Source organism: Brachypodium distachyon, chromosome 4 (genome assembly GCF_000005505.3).
Source record: "Brachypodium distachyon strain Bd21 chromosome 4, Brachypodium_distachyon_v3.0, whole genome shotgun sequence".
NCBI lineage: Eukaryota > Viridiplantae > Streptophyta > Magnoliopsida > Poales > Poaceae > Brachypodium > Brachypodium distachyon.
Genome location: NC_016134.3, coordinates 15,250,842 through 15,272,533, shown reverse-complemented (window position 1 = coordinate 15,272,533; position 21,692 = coordinate 15,250,842). Strand labels below are relative to the sequence as shown.

The 21,692-nt window shown below is 46.2% G+C and overlaps 3 protein-coding genes and 2 non-coding genes across 5 annotated transcripts; 1 reads left to right on the top strand and 4 right to left on the bottom strand.

Moving 5' to 3' along the window:
* Nucleotides 1-458: 458 nt before the first annotated feature.
* Nucleotides 459-2,379, bottom strand: LOC100822572. The gene is made up of 2 exons (XM_003575858.4): nt 2,155-2,379; nt 459-2,029 (listed from the first exon to the last, which is right to left on the bottom strand). The coding sequence occupies exons 1-2, from the start codon at nt 2,225-2,227 to the stop codon at nt 810-812; spliced, it is 1,293 nt and encodes a 430-aa protein (XP_003575906.2). The 5' UTR covers nt 2,228-2,379; the 3' UTR covers nt 459-809.
* A 199-nt stretch (nt 2,380-2,578) lies between these two features.
* On the bottom strand, nt 2,579-9,719 carry LOC100822262 (probable helicase DDB_G0274399). Its single transcript, XM_010239281.3, has 8 exons — nt 9,463-9,719; nt 7,726-8,738; nt 7,200-7,388; nt 6,992-7,087; nt 6,717-6,885; nt 5,762-5,888; nt 3,904-5,679; nt 2,579-3,805 (listed from the first exon to the last, which is right to left on the bottom strand). The coding sequence occupies exons 2-8, from the start codon at nt 8,474-8,476 to the stop codon at nt 3,422-3,424; spliced, it is 3,492 nt and encodes a 1,163-aa protein (XP_010237583.1). The 5' UTR covers nt 8,477-8,738; nt 9,463-9,719; the 3' UTR covers nt 2,579-3,421.
* Nucleotides 9,720-12,569: 2,850 nt separating this feature from the next.
* On the bottom strand, nt 12,570-12,671 carry LOC112269034. The gene has a single exon (XR_002960625.1). It is a non-coding gene; the product is annotated as a U6 spliceosomal RNA (small nuclear RNA).
* Nucleotides 12,672-13,034: 363 nt separating this feature from the next.
* On the bottom strand, nt 13,035-13,754 carry LOC100846648. The gene has a single exon (XM_003577348.4). The coding sequence runs from the start codon at nt 13,658-13,660 to the stop codon at nt 13,226-13,228; it is 435 nt and encodes a 144-aa protein (XP_003577396.1). The 5' UTR covers nt 13,661-13,754; the 3' UTR covers nt 13,035-13,225.
* A 561-nt stretch (nt 13,755-14,315) lies between these two features.
* On the top strand, nt 14,316-14,388 carry TRNAA-AGC. The gene has a single exon. It is a non-coding gene; the product is annotated as a tRNA-Ala (tRNA).
* The last annotated feature ends 7,304 nt before the right edge of the window (nt 14,389-21,692 follow it).

Genomic DNA, 21,692 nt, shown 5'->3' with positions numbered 1-21,692 from the left:
AGTTGCATGGTCCAGCTATGCCCAACAAACTTCGAGGCAGATACCTAGGTTGGTGCTCCGCATAAACCCAAGAAATTACAACATGTACTGTATGAACAGTGATATTTAAAAAAAAACGTGTCATCTCTCCCATACAACTTGACTGTGAAATCTAACATTGAATATATGCTAAAAATTAGAAGAAATATAAAAGAAACCTATGTGCTTATCCATCGTTAAATTTCAGTAATTTCAAATATTATCGATGTCCAATAAAATATTATCACATGCTCTAACTCACAGTGATAATACCATGCTTCAATAAGGAAGGAAGCAAATCCATAGTTCAAAGCAATTATATATCTTGTCATTATTAAACCAAGCTTGAAGACATAGCATTCCACTAACTATATTAATTAACCATTACCAGTGGCACCATAGACCAATATGAGAAATACTAATGAAGTACAACCTAAGAATTGCAAGAGTAGAAACTGTTACGAAGGTTTCTATAAAAAGAAACTGCCACAGAAGCATTGTCGAACCACTACAATCCAGTTAATATGAAACCACTGACCTAACTAAAGATTTCCCACAAATATAAAACAACTGACCTTCTACATAGGAATTGGGAAAGGAAGTACACATCAGTTTACTACAGAATACTATAGTTTAAGTCAACAAGCATCATAATAATCAGAATTAGACAACAGCATACACCACTTTTTTTTATTTCCTGAAAAGCAAACAGCATGATCCTCAACACCAAGCAGCATCAGGACTTCTGATAGACTAAAGACTGGTTAAGATCAGAGTTGACCTGCAGCAGTTCATTCAGAAGGAAACAACCATGTTGGACTCATGAGCTTGCCATCTGATGCCCGAAAGTTGTACTCTGATATGTCTGCAGCAAATGGTGCCAATGTACCATCTCTCAAGTTGTACATAAACTTATCAAAAGGGGGCCCATTTTTAGCAGGGTACAGATAGCCATCAATGAAGTAGATAACATCGTCTTCCACCCCGTCATACTCACACGCATGAAATGACTTGCTGCTGCAAGGACTGATGAAGATACAGTCACCATCCAAGGTGTTGACCTCAGTAAATCGAAAAGGTTTTGTGCTCAAATCCACTATATACATGCCGACCTTACAAATGTTGTGCCAGCCTTCACCACCACCCAAGTATCTGGCGACAAGCAATAAATTTCCATGCCATTCTACCAAGTTCCACCTCTGTCCGTAGCTATCCTTGACTTCAGGCAGCTCAGCCACACAACGTTCGACACGAGAAACCATTAGCCCGTGATCGCCATCCTTTATCTCAATGGCAAAGAGGTTGGTGGTGAGCTTGCTGAGCATGTAGACCTTCCCCTGGAAGAAGGTAATATCACTGAACTTGCTGATGCAGCCACCAAGGCACACGCACCACGACGTCATCCCAGGCCGCCAGAGAGCGAGCTTTGCTCCGTTCCTGTGCACCGAGATGGCAGCCACAGTGCACTTGGACCCAGAATCAGGTGATGAAGACAAGATCACCTTGCAGAACGCCATCACGTATTGCACGGAGTTGACTGTGCACTCAACCACACCAGAGCCACCGACGATGGGGAGAGAACTACTGTAGGCATCGACGAAATGGGAGGATGCAGAAGGAGGTGGGAGATGGACAACATCCCGGGAGAAAGCATTCATCAAGAAGCACTTGCCATCACCAAAGTAGCGGCCTTTGTTGAGCCGCACGCCGACGAGCCACCCCTCGAACGAGCCCACGCAACGGACGTCGTCAGCCGCCACCTCCTTGGATAACGGGATGCGGCGCGCGCCCGTCATGGCCCCGTCGGGGGAGAAGCTGGAGAAGGCAAAGTTGGAGTACACGAGCAGGGGAAGCGGCGCCGGCGGCGGCCTGTGGAGGCGCGCCGCCGCGCGCCAGGCGCCGCAGACGGAGCGCAGCCTGGCGCGGTCCTCCACGCAGGGGAGGCGGCCCACCACGATGCCAAGGATGTCCGACGGGATGTCCGTCCACGACTGCCCCTGCGGTTCCCACCCTGCGTCAAATCTTGGCGTATTAAGAGGCATTTCGTCAAGCACCTTACTTGCACGGACGGCAACGGCAGCCGTGACGCCGCGAGAGGTGCAAATAGGAAGAGACGGGCGGGGGTGGGGGTCTGACCTGAGGTTCCTGTGCCGGAATCTGTGGCTGACGATGCTCGTCGCCATGGGAAGGAGAGCGTCTCTTGCTCCATTGGGAGGCTTGGAGCTCGGCTCCTTCAAGTCGCACAAATCTACCAAGCTTTTTTCTTTTCTTTTTGACAACAGCTAGCTTGGGTTCTGCTAGAGATTAAAACACACTGGTCAGTAGCTCGTTTTTTTTTTTTACCATGCAGCAGGAGAAGCACTGCTGCACTGGTCTTGCGAGGCAGCTTGTCTGATCTGACAGTTGGGGTCCACTGTCCAGTGTGTACGGTGCGATCCTTGTTCTTGGACAAGCTACCTCTTTGCCGGCGGACTGTTGACTCAACTTTAGCGACGCATAATTACAAACTGGAGTAGGTTGGTATTAAAATGATGCAACATTACATAACTCAGTGTTGTTATGCAACCGATCTGTTTATCCGTTCAGAAGCGCGTTAACAATTGAAATTCCTGTTCATTTTGAGAAGGTCTTACAACTGTACGGATCACCCACATGAGCACTACAGACATCAAGATGGTACAGAATCAGGACGTCGAATCGCAGCTGCCAACATAAAAGGAACTTCCAGCCATATATAACAAAAGCATTCAGGATTCAACCAACAGCAATGCCGAACAGAAGGAACACCACAGGCGGCAACAGGGCAGGCTGAATGATGATTCAAATAACTAAACTTTTTCCAGATGCGGACTTTGTACGTGTAGATGGAGTTTATGCCGCAAAAGCGATTTTCTGCGCCATGGCAAATGTTCACAGCTAGCAGCAAAGCTTGATCCTTACCCACCATACGGTAGCGTGTATATGTATAAACCTATGGAAAGATGATGGATCCTGTTAAAGCGCACTAGGGCGAAGTATTGTAGTGGGTGACAAAATCTATCCAGCTGATAATCTTGTTTGAGCCCGTTCGTGTGGCATGATCTGTTTCTGCACAGTTCCAGAACACTGAAGGCCTGAGGTAGCGCCTTTCTTTGTTCTGCAGCCTGACGAAATCCTAGCTGTAGAGTGTCCTGAAACAGCACCATCAGAATAGCAAGTTGCCGGCAGCTATGGTCACAACCCGCCAAACAAACCCCAGAGGCCTACTCATTTCATGACGAATCATTCCTCTGGTCATCTGGTCCTGCTAATGACCACCACACAGGGTGCACATCTGAACAGGCAACGCCTTGATCCATCATCATTGTTCCATGATGCCGCCTACGATGCAAAAAGCTGCAGACAGTAATGTATTATCCTTTCCTCACCTTGGACCATTGGATGGATTCGGCCGCCTGGTCGTCCCAAACTGCAAATTATCCCTAGGTCCGTCACCAGGACGGCCCAGATCATTCAGATTTCGGTAACTACCATTTCTTGGAACAAAGATTGGACCCTCGCCCTCGCCAGCCCTCATGTCAATCCTGGGTTCCGGAGGGACGTCGAAATACCTCGGTCTTGGTCCACCAGTCCACGTGTTCCTTGTGTTGTTTGAAGAATTCCTGCCTCGGGTGCTGGAAGAATTGTTCATGGGTAGGAAGTCATTGGGAATGCTATTCAGGTCCATGAAACATTTCCTCGCCTTTGCATCTGCTACCAGCGCCGCCCAGTCCTCTGACTGCATGAGGGCATTGGCATTACCAATAACCTAGAAAACAACAAAGATTATTGGTGTGCGCAAGTCTAGGAGCGAAACAACGTTAGTACATTGCTCTTGATGCATATTTTGGGAGGAGATAGACCTACCCATAGAGCTCTCCTGGCTCGAGTAAGGGCAACATTCATACGGCGTATATCTGCAACAAAACCCACGCCATGATTTGAGGCACGGACACATGACATAATAATCACATCACGCTCCTGGCCTTGAAAAGCATCAACCGTGTTTATGTAGATATCTTTCCCTTCTGCAGTATTCATAACCTCTGCAAATTCCCGCTGAAGACACTTCAACTGCAACTTATATGGAGTAATTATACCAACAGATGCTCTCCTGCCACCATTAGCCCGAAGGAACTTCTGAAGATGCTCATACAAACGCAATGCAAATTGCGCTTCATGGACATTCTGGTATGAAGATGACCCGCCTCTATGGGACTCACGACCATGCGAAATATCATAGAAGATGTAAGGTGCCATTAATACGTCTCTATAGTACGCCTCATCGGGCAAGTTGACAACACTTTCACTGTCTGTAAGGCGCCCTTGGTAGAAGTATCTTGATGGAAATTCACGGATCTGGGGATGCATCCGATATTGCACTGACAACAAAATGGTAGGGCAACCAGCTTGCTGAAACCTCTCAAAAAGACTCCTGCTGTAGAGTAAAGTTCCAGCTGCTTTGCTAATAACAGTGGCAGGGAGCTGCTGTGGATCACCAACCAAGACACATCTAGCTGCACCAAGTGAAAGTGGAGGAAGGACTCCTACTTCACTGGCCTGAGCAGCCTCATCAATAACAACCATATCAAAGCCATGATTAAGGCTAGAAAATAACTTGCGACCACTGCTTGATACTGTCGTAAAAACAATTTCTGCTTCACTGGCAAAACTTGCTTCCAGACTAGCCCTAGCATCTTCCAGATTGAAGTTTCTACCAGCACGGAACCTGCTTTCTAATATCAGCAGGCGTGACATTTCTACTAGTACTTTATCCCTGCTTTCCACTGAAGCAGCAAGTTTCTGAAGCAGAATATCACGGTTACGGTCCCTTTCAGCAAGCATATCTGGATCTACTCCAAATGAACCCTGGGATCTACCAGCCTCTGCAACCATATTAAGTTCCCTCTGCAGAAGCGCAATCTCCTGCGACAACTGCTGCTCCCGGCATTTTAGCTGATGTAGCCACCCAATTACTTCATCGCGTCCCTTCATTAAAAGCTGTTCCGTCCGTCGCTCAACCGAAACAGCTTGTGCAGCACGGGACTGCGAATCAACTCCAACACGGGCGACATCAGGGCGGTAGACCCTCATCTCACCATCTATGAAACCACGATCAAGAACACGAGCAAGCAGCTCATCTGTTGCAGCATTTGATGGGGCACAAACAAGCATCCGTGGTTTGGGGCAAAGCTTGGGAAGAGTGCGAAACAGGTTCTGGTTCATGCTCTGCAAAACTTCATCCATTGACCCTGCAGCAACAGCCTCTGAGCCACTGCTAGCACTACCACCAACTTGCTCATAACTTTCAGGAGCAAGTTTCTTTAGCAGAGCAGCATAGTAATGTTGATACTGAACAAGATGAATAACATTTAGCATTCCCCAGACAGTGTGGGTCTTCCCTGTCCCTGGAGGACCTTGTACCAATGTGAAAGGCCATGGTTCTTGTTTCTTCACTACTCCACTGCTTGTGCCAGCAGCCGTATGCATTGCAGCCCAATGAATTGCTGATAGCTGAGGCCCATTGAATGTATGATGGAGATGACAAGAAAAATTTGGAGTGAAACAATCAGGCATAGCAGGTGGCTGCTCTTGATACTTGGGGAAATGCTCTGGACTTGGTTGAAGAATGGCATTTTGCATCTGATGATAAGACTTTGATCAAAATCGACTAAAAATATTAACCAAGAAGACCAGATAGCATTCAGGGTATAGTATATATCACCTGCACATTAAGACGGCGGAATGCATGTAATGCGACATATTCCCTTTGTGTTGTTGCAAGAGAACCAAGGCCAGTTAGATACCAGGTGCTTTGAGGTTGGAGTTTCCCTAGAACATTAGTCTCGCTACTGCAAACACAACATACACAAAATAAGACGACTGAAAGTACAGGATCCAGTTAACATATATAAAAACAATGGAGAAATTGTCAAGAATAGTTAGTGTTCATAATCAAAGTTAGCAAAGAAATACGTGTTGAACCTACCAAATTAGCAGCTAAAACCTAATATGCCCATAAACATTGTAACAAAGCATGCTAGGATGATCAAGGTTTAGTTGGGATGTATCTTAAATTCACCCAATAGGGCAATAAGTTTCTACGGTTGTCAGCTTCGAGTAAAAACTAGGAAGCTACAATGAGTTGCAGAGCAGATGTTGCACGCATTCCCAACTACTCCCTCCGTCCCATATTAAGTGACTTTCTATTACATGTATCTAGACGCTTTTTAGGCATAGATACATCCATATTTGGGCAAATTTGAGTCACTTAATATGGGACGGAGGGAGTATTGAATTTAACTGCAAGTGAAAAAAAAAACCAAGTGTTCATGACAAGTAACCCTTGATAAAAGAACTATGGCAGTGAATAAAACAATAAATATGATAACTCTACCTTCAAGAAAATCTCATTCATCCTTGATACTATGCGCAAGTATGAAGGAAACAGAGTCGACAAAGAACTCTTAATCAACAAAAGAAATCAGAGGTATAAAGTTTCGTACTAACATAATCCAAAAGCATGAGCATTCAGAATAATAAATGCATTTGCAAGGAACTAGCAGCAAGGTTTCAATAAAACCAACTTTAGCAAACACTAGTTAAAATGCATCATCCAGTATGGTGTTTTATCAGTGCAGCACAGCTAAGAAATAGTGATATTAGCGAACATCGGGTACCAGCTCGAATCAAATGAATTCCCAACATAAAAACGGATAATTGCTCCAATTGGATCACGTGTATCATTAGGCATATGGCGCCGGACTCTACCAACAAGCCGTCCACGCTCTGACTCAGCATCTCCATTTGAACCAACGGTCTTCCTATAAGTATTACTTGATTGGGCAGCTAAAAGACAAAGGAAGGGGTACATTAGCGCACTTATCGAAACCCTTTCTTGAGAGAGAAAAATGATGTTTAGTACAAAATTAAGAGATGAATAAAGTAGAGCTACCTGAACCAGGCTGAGGGAATGACAAAACTGCGACTTCACCTTCTTTAAATGTCCATTTATGTTCATGTGTTGGTAGAACAACAACATCATACCATCCTGGAGTAGATAACCATAATTCAGTCAGATGGTTGTGTTGAGAAATGAGAGAACATCATTATTATGTTTCCTACAAAAAAATGCCATCAATAAAAAAATGTGGAAAACATACCTCTTTCACGCCTATCCACATTTTTCACACGCACCATTACATGTGCATTCCTTGATACAGACTCGAGGCTCTCCTCATAGGAACTGTATAGCTGAGCTCTGCATTCCTCAAAAAGCAAAGGCTCAAAAACTCTAATGTACTCCTCAGCAGATTCAAAGCTTCCAGGAACAGACTGAAGTTCTGACTCATCTGTTTATATGAGATATATAAAACGTGCTTTGTCAAATTAAAGGCACACACACAAATAGTAGTTTTTTCAACAAGGAAGATGCGGCCATTAGGTACAAGGCATGCACACACAAAAAAGGAGTGCCACAGTATCAAACCTGAGAAGAAACACAAATAGCTCTACTTGGATACATAACACAAGCAGTGGACAGTTAAATTTTCAGATTAAGCAAGTACAAAAAATTTAATGCAATTCATCATGGCACAGTATATAAATTTTCAGATTAAGCAATGCCCTTACCGTGTTAGTTAAACCAAAGAGATCCACAAGAAACATGGATAATGCAGGAGAACTAACCTGGATTGTGCCAGAACTTATCACTTGTCACTTCCTGTAGAAGTCGCTCCACAGATGTGTCTTGATACTGTGTATTCTTTGCTGAAACCTGTTTCTTGGAAACAAGAGACTTCTTGTTAGCGAGTTTTTGATCTGCAGTATTCTGTCCTGTTACGACTGCTCTCTGAGAAAAGACTGGTCTTCCCTTCATCTGCTTATAATCCATGGTTTGCCTCAAAGAAGCCTGTCTTGGCGCAGATTGTTGATACCCATCTGAGGGGGGTTCCTCGGCATTCATTTTCTTTGACCAGCTCTGGGATACCAACTCGTCATCGCCATTGGATTCAGCATATTGGTCATTTGGAGCTGCAGAGTTACTTCGTTCTGAACTCATCGTTTCAGATTGCATCTGATCCCTGATAACCAGCTGGTTTTGTGTTTCTACAGGTCCTTCACCAACACCACGAGACTGTATCCTGGGTGTTGATATTCTCGTTATGCATGCTTGCTTTGCATCCTCGTCGTTAATTAACACAGTTTGCCTGGCTCGCTTTTTACCCAGCATTGCTACTTTGTGTTCATCCAACTTAGATCTCTTTGCAGGGTTATTCGCAAGCTTCAGAGCATAATTGGCTTCTACTCCTTTAACAACCTTTGACCTGTTGCGTATGTCTAAAACATCCCCAGGTTGTTTTCCTTCACATTCGAAGGATTGCATGGTTCCTAGTTCTTTGGAATCATGAAGGGCTGGATCTCTAGGCTCATCAGCCATTTCAGTATCACTAGGATCAGCGGCGTGTCGTATATTTCTTGTGTAGCTGCAGTGTCACTCTCTCTGGGTCCTATTTTCAGTTGTGTAGCTGCAGTACCAGCCAACTCTTCTTTGTTGCTGACACTACTTCCTGCCGTGCCAGAAGCACCACCAGCATCAGACACTCAGATCACGCTCCCTCTTCTTTGAACTGTTTGTGAAACCTGATTGAAGGACTCAACCTGTTCTGAGTTCTAACTTTCACAAACACAGAGTCCAAGTCCTATATGGTAACAAAAAATTTGTTACATAATCCATAAATGAACTATGTTTATGAACTAAAACTCCCATAGCATTGTGTGACACTATGATAAGATAGTGCTGGAAAAAAACACGATACTGCCTTGTATCCCGATAGTGAAAACCTTGGTTTACAGCGCACAAGATTAGAGATCAAAGAAAAAAACAGAAGGAAAGTGCATTCATTCCCTGCCAAAACCATGCACGATCACCTGCCGACAGAGCATTTTCAGAAACTACTCTTGCTAGTACCAGCAATCCGGAGCCCATAGCCATAGCACCTACTCCCTCTGATCCTAAATTTTTGACTCAAATTTGCCCAAATATGGATGTATCTATTCTTAAAAAGCGTCTAGATACATGTAATATTTCGACAACAATTTAGGATCGGAGGGAGCAGTTATTACCCTATAGTTTGTCAGTTGTGCCATCCTAAAGTACAAAAAAAAGTAATAAAGCATTATTTAGGATGTACTTCCATTTCTGCAACCCTACATACTATTGTGAATCATGAGCATGGTACACTAAAGTTTAACTACCAAAAGCCATACTGATATCATACTATGCCACCATCGAGAAACTCTTGTTTAATCAGGCACTGTTTACTGTTTAGAGGCTCAACTCAAAGACGCCGATCTGAGTTCTGGGCGGATGAAAGGAACAGGAACAGGGATGAGGAGGAGACGGAGGCGAGGCCGCTGCGTCACCTGTGCCACGCTGGGCGCTGCTGAGTACGGCGAGCAAAACCGACGTGGACGTCGCCGTCGTCGGCGACGGAAGCCGATGCGCCGCCGGGCCCGCCGCGCTCGTCTCGTCGACGCGGGCTTCCGCGTCCCCAGCGCCCAGCCCACACCTCCGCCGTGCCCTTGCCGCCGGCGCGCACCACCTCCACTCCAGCAGCCGCGCCCAGTTCACCGATGCGCCGCCACGGCCCCCGCCTCCTCGATGATTTCGACTTGGAGCTTTGTGGGTGCGTGAGTGGGTTGGTTTGCTGGATCGAACCCGCCCTGACCCCGCCCGGCGAACCAGCCCGTTTACGGCTTTTCGGGTCGAAGTGAGCAACCCGGAGACCAGTCAACCGGGTCGAAACGGCTTCGCATGATCCGGTCCGCTGGCTTGGCTTGCCTGCGGGCGTGCGGGCGGTTCACGGGTTTTACTGGGTTCGTACGACCCGTGAAGAGCTGCTGTGCCCCCGTGCAGTGTCCGCACGTCTGCTCGATTCCGCCAGTTTTGCTCGATCTTTGTTCTGCAGACTACGAGGTTGTATGTGATTTGCGATCGTGTTACCTACCGCCTAGTACGTTCGCGGTACCCCGTATGACAATTATTTGTGTATTGGGATTTTTTTGAGGAATCCGGCTAGTACTTTAATTAGTTGCTTCAAAATTTCCTTTGGTAAATGAGTAACTATTTTTGCATGGCGAGTCAAAATTCCAAGTAAAACTATTCCGGATATGCTAGTACGGGCATAGACAGGAAATAAGCCGCCTTTCTTCCTCTCATAGAAACATATCTAGGTCGTCACTCTTCCTCCACCGATATATTGTTGGGTCTCTCCTCCACCTGCTGCACTGATGAGATGTGTAAGAATGTCCCAATCTACTCGGTGGAAGTTGCAGTGTTTTTCGCGTAGAGACCTTGATAGGTGTTTTCGTCTATCACAAAATTGCGGCAACCAGACGATGGCGTCGTCATCGACATGGAATAAGGTCTCCCTCCCTGCAACCGCTTCGTTCTGGTGGTGCTTCGTAACATTAGGACGTGTGTGAAAAATATTTTGGCCCTCAAGATGCGGCGCCCTGCGGATTCCCCTGAGTTTGTCCATCAAGATCGACGATCGCGGCGTAGATTTCCCTTGTCCCCTCAGGGGCAGTGAGGTTAGGGTTTCTTGCCATGCGTCCGTGTCGCGAAATATGGTGTCGGGTTCTTCGTATCGATTCAAGGGTTTGACAACGACGGTCACGGGTCTAGGACGTTGGTCCTTAGGAGCACATGCACTGGAACTTCCCCTATATCCCTGACTAGTTCGAGTTGGTTCCGGTATGGGAGCGGCGACACTAGGACATCATTGGCTTGTTATGACGGTGATAGCGGTCGTACAATGGTCCATTTTTTATTATGTTTAAGGTGATTTATACTTTTGGTAGACCTTTATGTCTTTTTCAGAAGAAAAAAAATCCAAGTAAAACAGGAAAGGATATCAGTAGAATTCAGTTTAGCAAAACTCGTACTTAGCATCTCTACCACAAAAAAGTTAAAATATCTATCATTATCATTATATGCGTCTTAATTTTCTTTTCGTTGTAGTTTATGAATATTTGATATCCCAAAGTTTCACGCAAGCCATGCAAGAAACAAAACTAGCAGACACAACATTTACAAAGTCTATGTATTATTCGGTAGTTTACTCTTACAGGTTTAACTAGGCACAATGTTTCTTTAGTTTAAAAAAAAGGCACAATGTTTCTTAGTAGGCGAAGTATCTAGTGAAAATCCTCGTTCGGTGCAAACCATGCGAACTCCATAAAAATCACGTTTAGAAGTTTCAAAATTTTTTTAAAAAAATACCATATGTTGGAACCGTGATGTTCTACAAACCTGCAAAATTTCAAGTTCAAAATCAAAAGCATTTGGGAGAAATTAAAAAGAGAAATTTACAATGAATAGTGTCAAACACTGAAAAAACCACTATTCATGCAGAATTTTTCTTTTTCGCTGCTACCAAACGAAATTGAGTTTGGACTTGAAATTTTACAAATATATAAAACATCACTTTTCTAACATATGTGAATTTTTTGAGAATTTTTTGAATTTTTTTCAATGGAGTTTTCACAGTTTGCACCGTAGAGATGGTTTTCACCGGATACTTCGCCTTCTTAGTAAGCAACCCATGTTAATTACGTTCACACGTGACACCAACCATGAACACAGGAACCGGTAGCCAAGGACTTTGCTCGATGTGAAGGGTTCATCCGTTTACAAAAATCAAGTCCTCTGTCTCTTTCTTTACTTTCTTTCAATTTACCTAGCATCTCTAAAAAGTTAGAATCCTCAGTATATGTACCCTTTTTTTTCCGATGGCATATGTTTCTTTCACATCATGAGGATTTTGGAGGGCCTCGCAAGAAACAAAACTACTGTAGCAAAACATTATGGTCTATTTATCATTTCATAACTATATTCTTACAAGTTTCCTTGCCTCTACCAAGGCACAAAGTTTCTTGGTAAGCAACGCCTATTAATTAGTACTACCTACATCCAAAGATAAGTGACTCAGATTTGTCTATGTATCTAAATGTGTTTTAGTATATATCTAGACGTGTTTTAGTATATAGATATATGTGAATCCAAATACATTGAGTCACTTATTTCTGAACGAAGGCACATCGGCCGCACTTTGCTGGAGTGAAACAAGATATTAATACTTTCAAATCAATAATACACAATGAAATTGTAGGGGCACTTTTGGTAAAAAACCGCACTTTGCTGGAGTGAAACAAGATATGAATACTTTCAAATCAATAATACACTATGAAATTGTAAGGGCCCTATAAAACAAAGAGCAGGACCTACCTACAAGGTGTGAGGGTATATGTGCAAGAAGAAACATAACCATCCATAACCCAGCACTGCGACAACTATGGAAACAAACGACCATTTCTGTAAGTTTCTGTAATTGTGCGTGTCACCCTTGCAAAACTATGAAAGCATAAGGACCATTCTGGTATAGAACATGACACACAGACTGCAAAATGCGGGGTTATATATGTAAGAAGAAACATAACTGTCCAAGGACCAGCGCGCAAAATCTTTAAAAAATTTAGACCATTTCTCGATTTGTGCGTGTCATCCATGCGCAGGGACCATGCTAGTCTTCTCTGCATCGTTCCAAATTTATCGGATGTCCAAAGAGATCGTTGGTAGCAGAATGATTATAAGCGAGTCAAACTGTCTTTCATCTCGCTAGGTGGGACTAAACTTTCTAACCTGTTGCTCCCCGCCTTGCAAAGGAGCCATCGGATGTGCCCAGCGCCAACCTCGCGAAAGACTGCGCCTGGGCTGCGTCGGTCCAGGCGGCCCAACCCAGTAGAGAACAACAGCCCAAGTAGCTTGGTCGTTGCAGTTTCCCCCATCGGTTCAGTACGCAGCAGGTCCGTTTAACATGTTGGTACCTCGGATTAATCAGTCGAGCCTTTCGCTCAAAAGATAAATAAATTAGTCGAGCCTTTCTATTTAAATTTTTTGACATCATCTACTTTTGCGTTGCGTGCATCATGAATTTTTTTAGGAACTGAGATCTTATTCATTCAAAAAAGGAACAGGAAAAAGAGCTTACAAGCATCACAAGAGCTAACACCAGGCACAAAGCTTCTGCATCTGCAGCAGAATTAACTCGTGACTACTGACTGAAGAACACTGCATTCACACCGGGCAGAACAACGCAGACATATGCCTCCTTCCGATATATCCTCACTCTCCCAGGGCGAAGGCAGCCGCATCAAAGGTCTCAGAGAGCCCCGCGGCGCCGGTCTTGAAGGTGACCTTGCCGGGAGCCGACGCCTCGACGTACACCTCCACGACGGAGAGCCAGATGAAGAGCTCCTTGGTCTTGACGCCAACGATCTTCTTGAGCTTCCCCGGCTCGACGAAGGCGGTGACCTCGGTGGCGTAGGAGACAGTCTGCTTGACCTTCTTGAAGGTGTGCTCCTTCTTCTTCCTCTGCACCAGCCACATGAAGCCGGCCTCACGGTTGTACCCGAACTCCTCCAAGTCCTCGAGGGGAAGGATCCCTGTGGGCAGGCCCAGCTCCTCCAACGCCTCCACCGACTTCTTCCTGCAGGCCGCGTCGTCGCCGCGCACGATCGCTGCCGCGGCGCGGTGGGCCTCGACGACTTGGGATGCCATGTCAGCTGCTGTGCTGGGACGATCAATTGATGTCGTGAAGTGGAGGTGGTATTGCTGTGAATGATCGAGGCTGTGGTGGAATGTGGTAAGTGAGGGCATGTTATATAGGTGATGCAGCTGAGCTTCGATGGATCAGTGCGTGTATGTATGAATGTATCTGCGCGTCAACTTTGGCTGGTGATTTCAAGAAACGGAGAGTCAAAATATGTGGATTTCATTTTGGAGTTTGTTAGTGTACAATACATACGCGGTGAAGAAAAGAGATAATATGCAGGGAGCCTTGTCTGACCAAGTCCAGATATCGCTCTGCAGTCTGCATTGCAACGGCGACATAGCACAGCCCGTCGGCCGCACGCCATGAAGATACCAATTAATAGAGCTAGCCAGCGATGACCAAATCCCCCAAGCAGTGCCGATCGATCTCTGATCTCAGAATTATTACCGGAGGTGAAAATTAACAGCAATGCGCAGCATCTTGGTCTGACGGAACTGACAAAATAGACACACTAAAGCCTGGAGCGAGGTGCACGACTTTCATACTCCTATCTGTCTAGCTTGGGGTATACTGTGACCAGGTTAATCCTACTAGACCACTCCTCTTCGTCTCGTTTTTACCACGTTTTAGGAGGGAGTAAAAATATACGCAAATGAACGTGGGGATGTAGCTCAGATGGTAGAGCGCTCGCTTAGCATGCGAGAGGCACGGTGATCGATACCCCGCATCTCCAAAATCATTTATCGTTTATCGTTTTACCTTTCTTTAAGGATACGGTAAAAAAAGAAACTTCGAAGCTCAGGTAGCACCAAATTCATCCAGCATGTACAGGAGATTGCACCGGACCCAACCGGCACTGGCACTTGTCCTCATAGCCTGGTGCTAAACGGAGAGCACGGATGGCGTATATAAAAGTGGTCAGATCCTTTGTACCTGAGCCGTGTGGTACTAAAATGTAGTGGAGTCGCTGCTAAAAGTCACTGGCTGACCCATGGATCGATCTATGGGCCGTGGATTGGACATTGGCGGCCTAATCCCGTTTGTGCCATGTACGGTCCTGGTGCTAGACGGAGCACGGATGGCGTATATAAAAGTGGTCGGATCCTTTGTACCTGAGCCGTGTGGTACTAAAATGTAGTGGAGTCGCTGCTAAAAGTCACTGCGGCATATACTGACCCATGGATCGATCTATGGGCCGTAGATTGGACATTGGCGGCCTAATCCCGTTTGTGCCATGTACGGCCCTGGTGCTAAACGGAGCACGGATGGCGTATATAAAAGTGGTCGGATCCTTTGTAGCTGAGTCGTGTGGTATTAAAATGTAGTGGAGTCGCTGCTAAAAGTCACTGCGGCATATACTGGCTGACCCATGGAACGATCTATGGGCCGTAGATTGGACATTGGCGGCCTAATCCCGTTTGTGCCATGTACGGCCGTTTTAAATCTTTTCTTGCTCAGAACTACTTCAGACTGAGAATTATCTTGATGGAATGCCACGGAAACTTTCCTGTGTGGCTGCGTGTTATTTTGACATCACGGGAATACGAAAAATAGAGAATCGGCAATGTCATGCATATATTTCAATCCTTATAAAATTTCATGAGGTCTTATCTAATTTGGATATTCTCCCTATCATCCTTGTTATGAATCGTAGTGAGTAATATTTTAGAAATAGTAGCATTTTTAATTCTGCAAAACCGAATGTTACACATGGAAAAAAAAATGATGTGTTGAATACTATAAAATCATAAAACCTTAATTTTTCTTCTTCCCAGTGGACGCACATGCTAAATAATTCAGCAGGACGGTAAAAAGCAATTAAAAAAAGCTCAGTTTGCACCAGTTCATTCAGTAGTGAGTAATATTTTAGAAATAGTAGCATTTTTAATTCTGCAAAAAGAATGTTACACATGGAAAAAAATATGATGTGTTGAATACTATAAAATCGTAAAACCTTAATTTTTCTTCTTTGTAACATCCCCAGTTTAGCCACTAGTTAACAGGAGTTGTATTGTGCATCATGAGCATTGCATCGCATCATGCTGAAAACTTGAAAATGAGGGGAATTTAAAATCTCGGTTTAAAACGCTTGAAATCAACTCCTCACTTACAACTCAAGATGAGTGTGTCCTTCAAAGACTCTGAATTTTTATGAAAGCTTTTTTTTCCTATTACAAAGCTCTCTGCAAATTTTCAGAATTTTTGAAGCAAGTTTGAGCGTTCAAACAATTCAAAATTGTTTGAATTCAAAAGGAAAAGAACCTTTACCTGTGTTCGGCCGAGACCCAGCCCCAACTAGGCCCAGCTCGGCCAGCAGCCAGCAGCAGCCCAGCTCTTCTTCCCCTTGTTCTCTTCCTCCTCTCACTAACATGTAGACACCACATGCCAGGGTTGTCTTCTTCAAGCAGGCAGCTGCGTGTCGAGCACCTTGCGTGCGTTGCCACGTCGCGCGCCAGGTCCTCTAGGCCGACCGCCTTCGCCCGATCCTTATCCCAGTGAGTCGCCTCAGTCCTTGAACCTATCCAGAAGCCCTGTGCCGTCTTTGGTGTGCCACAGCGAACGAATCGACGACGACAAGCTCTCCTGGCCGCCGTCTTCTCTCGTCATTGGCGAGGCCGTCGCTTTGCCCTGCGACCCATTAAGCACGCCAATGCTACAACCTAGTCGAACCGCACCCAGATCCGCAAGCCTCTTCTCCAACCGCGTTCTCCGCTCGCCGGAATGCGAGCGGCATGCCGCCGCGTCCAGAGCGCGCCCGCTTCGCGCCGCCGTGGCCATCGACCTCCCCGAGCCGCGAAATCTTGCCCAAAAGTTCCGCATAGTCGTGGTGAAGCTCCATACGGAAGGAATCGTCCTCAAGCATAGTGAATCGACGCCATCGACCTCGTCTTCCTCGACTCCGGTGTCGAGCCGCCGCCGTGTCGATCTCCTGGACCGATGAGCCCCGGCCCTTTTACGCGACCTTCCCCAGCTCCGTGGAGACCTAGTGAACCTGGTGGTGCCTCTCATCGACTCCCGCAAGCTCCGAGTCGTCCCTGCCTCGTCGCTCTCTTTCGGCCGCCGCCCGTCGCCGACGAGCACCACGCTCCGAACCTCCTCCGCCCCGGACGACGCCACCATCAGCCTCGTGGTGAGCTCCTCTTTCTTTTTCCCCTAGTCCCAGTCCTTCTCGTGCGCTGTAGCCCCTGCCGCCAAGCGCCGCCGTCCGCCGCTGAAAAAGGCCGCCGCCGGCTAACCTCCGGCGACACGCAGCACCGCGCGCCACCGCTGTTCACTGCAGCCGCCCGCCTGCTAGATTTCCCTAGCCTCATAGCAGCGCCGCTCCGGCGACTTGCCGGCAAAGTCCCGGCGAGACAGTGGCCAGAAGCCACCGGAGCAGTGCCCTGTCCAGTGGACCCCAACCGTAAGTCTTAGCCCCACTAGTCAGCCACACTTTGCTTTTCTGGAAAAAGATAAACACCTGACAGATGGGTCCCACTTAAATGAGATTGAATTAAGTTAAATAAGTAATCTGCAGTGGGCCCAAATGTCTGTGGACTTTGGTCAGTAGTAACCCCACCTGTCATGTCATAGACTGGGTCTAGATACTCACGCCCTGTTTGTTTGGGTTCTGCTTCAGATTTTGGTGCTTCTAGCAATCTCAAAAGCATTTCTCCTGTTTACACATGAAGCTGAGAAGCACCTCTGGACGTGCTTCTCAGCCAGAAGCACCAAAAGCACGTTCGGAGGTGTTTCTCATCTTCATGTGTAAACGGGACAGGTGCTTTTGAGATTGCTAAAAGTACCAAAAGCTGAAGCAGAAGACCAAACAAACAGGTTAGTCGACAAAAGTTGGCTATAAAAAGAGAAGAATAATCGGAATTTCAGAAAAGCTTAAATGGCACTTTAACTTGAGAAACTCATAGGAAATTCATCCGAACTCAGAAAAATATGAGCTTGCTATAGAAATGCTCACAAGAAGATAATATATCTGTTGGTAGCATTTGCATTCATGTTAAATGAACATTTAAACCATAGGTTTAGGTTTAAATACAAGTGCGATTGCCTTCTTAATATCAAACGGAGTTTAGTAGAAATGCTCTAAATCGGGCATTCGGACTCCGATTAACCTGAAACCAATTGCATTAGTCTTCATTTTGAATGTACAATGTCATGTCATGCATTTCATGTCATGAACATGCTGCTGTTTCTGCAGTAGTAGTAATTGCATGCCTCTGCTTCTTTTCCGGTGTTTTCGCTTCTTTGCGATAGGATCCGGAGATGATGTGAGTGTCGAGCAAGAGCTGAACAGTGCCAAGACCATGCCGAAGCACCGGACATCAGGCAAGCAGCCCCCTCCTTTGACCATGTTGAATCCCATTACTTTCAAACTACATTTGTTTTCAATTGTTATAGATGCATTCGATTCAACTGTTATTTTTCGTCAGATAGAGAGTTAAGCCTATCCTTTGGTCAGATAGAGAGTTAAGCCTATCCTTTGCATAAGCTTGTTATCTGTAACCTCAATGCCATGTTGCCTTCCACATCCCAGCATGACTAGAATTGCTTGTTGTAGTTTAGCAAGCCTTTATTTTATGTGCTATATGCTTAGCCATGCTTAGACTTGTCGAGTCTGATACATCAATTGGATTGATGAATCTAGTTATGTGGTGCATAACCTTGACGAGGATGGGTAACAGGGCAGTCAGAAGGCAGAGGCCTGTAAACCTGAACAGTTAAAGGCTTAGGTGAGAGGCCACGTTGAGAGCGTGGTGGGTCGTCTCATCTTTGCCGTTTAAGGACCGGTATCTGGTTACACTAATCCAAGACAAGCGTACTACCACACATCGGGTTATGGGGCCCGCATCGACCTAGCGTGACTAGACTTTTGGTCCATGAGCTGCATTTAGTTCGAGCTTTCTTGATGAGAGTAAAAGAGAAAGGGAGTGAGTAAGGGTGGCCGTGCAAGGCTTCTCCGGAAGAATGGTTTCTTGCCCCGCACACAACTTTTGGGACCATGTCCAAGGGATTGTCAGACTCATGATTATGGAACGGCCCATTAGGGTGGCTCATGGATTAGGTCGAAGCATTGCAATAGTCGTGGACAACCTCCTTCTGTCGACACACACTTTGAGTGTGTTGCAAGTACTGGCATTGGCAGACGGTTGGCGTGTGTGGGTAAAGTTGTACACCCTGCAGTACACCCTGCAGGGTTCAATCTATTCGAATAGCCGCGTCCTCGGTTATGGACGACTTGGAGATCTATACTTGAATTAGATAACTTGAACAAAGTCTAAAACTAGATAACAACAGGGTGTCGCTACGAATGGCTTCCTCGAGGTTGGAACGAGGGGGTGTTCGTGGCACTGTTTGGGTGGTGTCAGTTAAGATAGAGAGTACTCAAAGTTCGCTCTCTCATCCTCTTTCAAAACTTCACAGTAGTCGCTTTCAACTTAGTAGTCTATTGAAAAGGGTCAAAACTAGCTTTGTGCTTCAAATAGTCCACATAAAGCCCTTGTTGATACCTGCTTCATCTATTTACTATGTTGATGTAAGTCTTGCGGAGTACTTTTGTACTCATCTTGCTTTATTATAATGATCTGGGTTCAGCGAAGAGCATCCTTTGGATGTTTCCTCCTGGAGATCAACGACACCTATAGCTTGGAAGTCCCAGCAGTGGTTTGGGAAGGGTGTGGTCGCCATCTGCTTAACCTCAAGTCTTCTTAAGGCCTTTGTTAAGTTTGTACCTATCAAAGGTACCTATTTGTTTCCGTTGTGTGAGTTGCAACTTCGTCGTAAGACCCTCGATGTAATAAGTTGTTAACTTTGCTCGATTAAGAGTTGTTTGATATATTACAGTTTCTGTCGTAGAGTTACTGTTGTGATACATGTTGTTTGCGACATACATCGTGCGTGCTGCGTGTATGATTATAACACTTGCGGTGTATGTAGGGTTCGGAGTCTGGTTCATGCTTAGTTAAGTTGTGACATGATGATGTGCAAGCGAGTCCACTTGTCAAGGGGTTGGGAGCTATATCACTCCGCACGGTCATCCTTCGACTGTGATCGCTTTGAGTTGATGCTCTGCTTGACTTGTGGAAGAGGGAGTTATATCACCCCGCACAGTTTACAACTGTGATCGCTTTGGGTTGACGCTCCGGGCTCTTCAGGACCATATCACCCCGCATAGTTTCCGCACTGTGATCGCTTTGGGTTGAAGTTCTGACTTGTCATCAATCACTTCTTAATCTTTTAATCTTTGTATGTGTCAAATTCCGGGTCCGACATTCTTCCCAGTGGACGCACATGCTAAATAATTCAGCAGGACCACAAAAAGCAATAAAAGAAGCTCAGTTTGTACCAGTTCATCCTAAGTACAGGTGAACGAACCGGACCCAACCGGCACTAGCACTGGTCTTCAGCACTTGTTGCACCCTGTTGCATCAGTCAAGTATACTAGCTAAATGTCCGTGTTCTGCTACGAAATTAAAAATGTGTGTTATGCATGAGTTGTTTAAATATGTGTCGCTCATATTTTTAAAATTTCTGATAAATAAGAGTGATGTCAAAATACTATTTTTGAAAAATACAATTATTCTTGAAAGTCATGAAAACCAATCAAGCATAGTCAAAAGTTCATGATACGTATATAATGAGTGGCAATTAGATGATTTTCTAACCTTTAAGAGGTTATTTTGTTGGAGTGAACTCGCGATCACCAACTCAGATCTTTATAAATGTAAAGATAAAGATAAACTGGTCGGGACGTTTGTACTTGAGCAGTGTGGTACTAAAGTGTGGATTACTCCCCAAGGCAAGCTGCCGGCGGCAATGTCTGGCCCATTATCTGTGGGCCGTAAACAGGACTTCAGGGGCCTTCTTCCGCTTCTGCTTTCTACAGCCAATTTAAGATCGTCCATTCCCCTAAAAAAAATTAAGATCGTCCATTGGATTCGCTAAAAAAAACATCCATTGCACACAACTAGCTTCGCTCTCCTATCATTTCGATGTGATCACGGGGAATCCAAGGTGGTGCAGTGTTCGTGCTACTTTCTCATAGTTACTAATAGAGAGAAATACATATTTCACGCTCGAATGTATCTCTGTAGTTGCATAACCCCTAAGTGAAAAATCGTCTAATTTAGAACCTGAAATTTCTAATATCAGATAAATCACCTCCTTTAGTGATTTTTAAGCTTACGTGGCACATTTAGGACGGTTCAAAATGCAAAGTTGACATTTGTTTTACCGCTTACCCTAAAAACTCATCTCCTCCCGAAATCTCTCTCTGTCTCATCTTCTCCATCTCCGGTGAGCCTCGCCCGTGCGCTGTGGCTAGACCCCGCCTCTCCGATGTGCCAATTAAGGAGCGCCGACGCGCTGCCCCGCACCCGAAGACTCGAGCTCATGGGCGTCGCCAGCGCCCGACGGGTTTCATCCCCATCTCCGGCCAGGAGGCGCCGCCGCCCCCGCGAGCTCGTCGTGCGAGGCCGTGCCGTACAGCCGTGCGAGTGCGAATTTCTAACCCGCCACTGAGTAGGTATTTCTAACCCGTGCCGTACAGCCGTGCGAGGCGCCGCCAGCGAACTCCGCGCCACCACCGCGTTCTTGTTCTTCTCCCCGTGCCTGCAGCGCGCGCTCCTCGACGCCGTCGACCTCGCCCTCTCCATCCGCACCCGCAGCATCCAGCAGGAGGATCCGCTGCTCGCCAAGCCTACGACGCCCGCGGTGCCCTGTCGTGGCAGGAGGAGCTTCCGGCATAGGCTCGCGCCCACGGAGTCCATGGCGCTCGCGGCCGCGTCGCTCGTTCTGCTCGCGCTCCTGCTCCTCCCAGCGGAGTACCTGCTGCGCGCGCGCTCCTGCCCCGCCGCCTTGCGCCTTCTCCTGTGCCGGAGCCCCCATCTCCTCGAGGCCGACGGCGTTGTTCCGGCGGCGTTCGGCCTTGGCAGGTGCTGCGGCGACCGGACCGACGACCGCAGGTGGTAGAACCTCTCCCTGGCGTGGGGGCCGGCAAGCACGCGTGGTACGAGCTGCTGTACGGGCAATTTGCATCCTAGG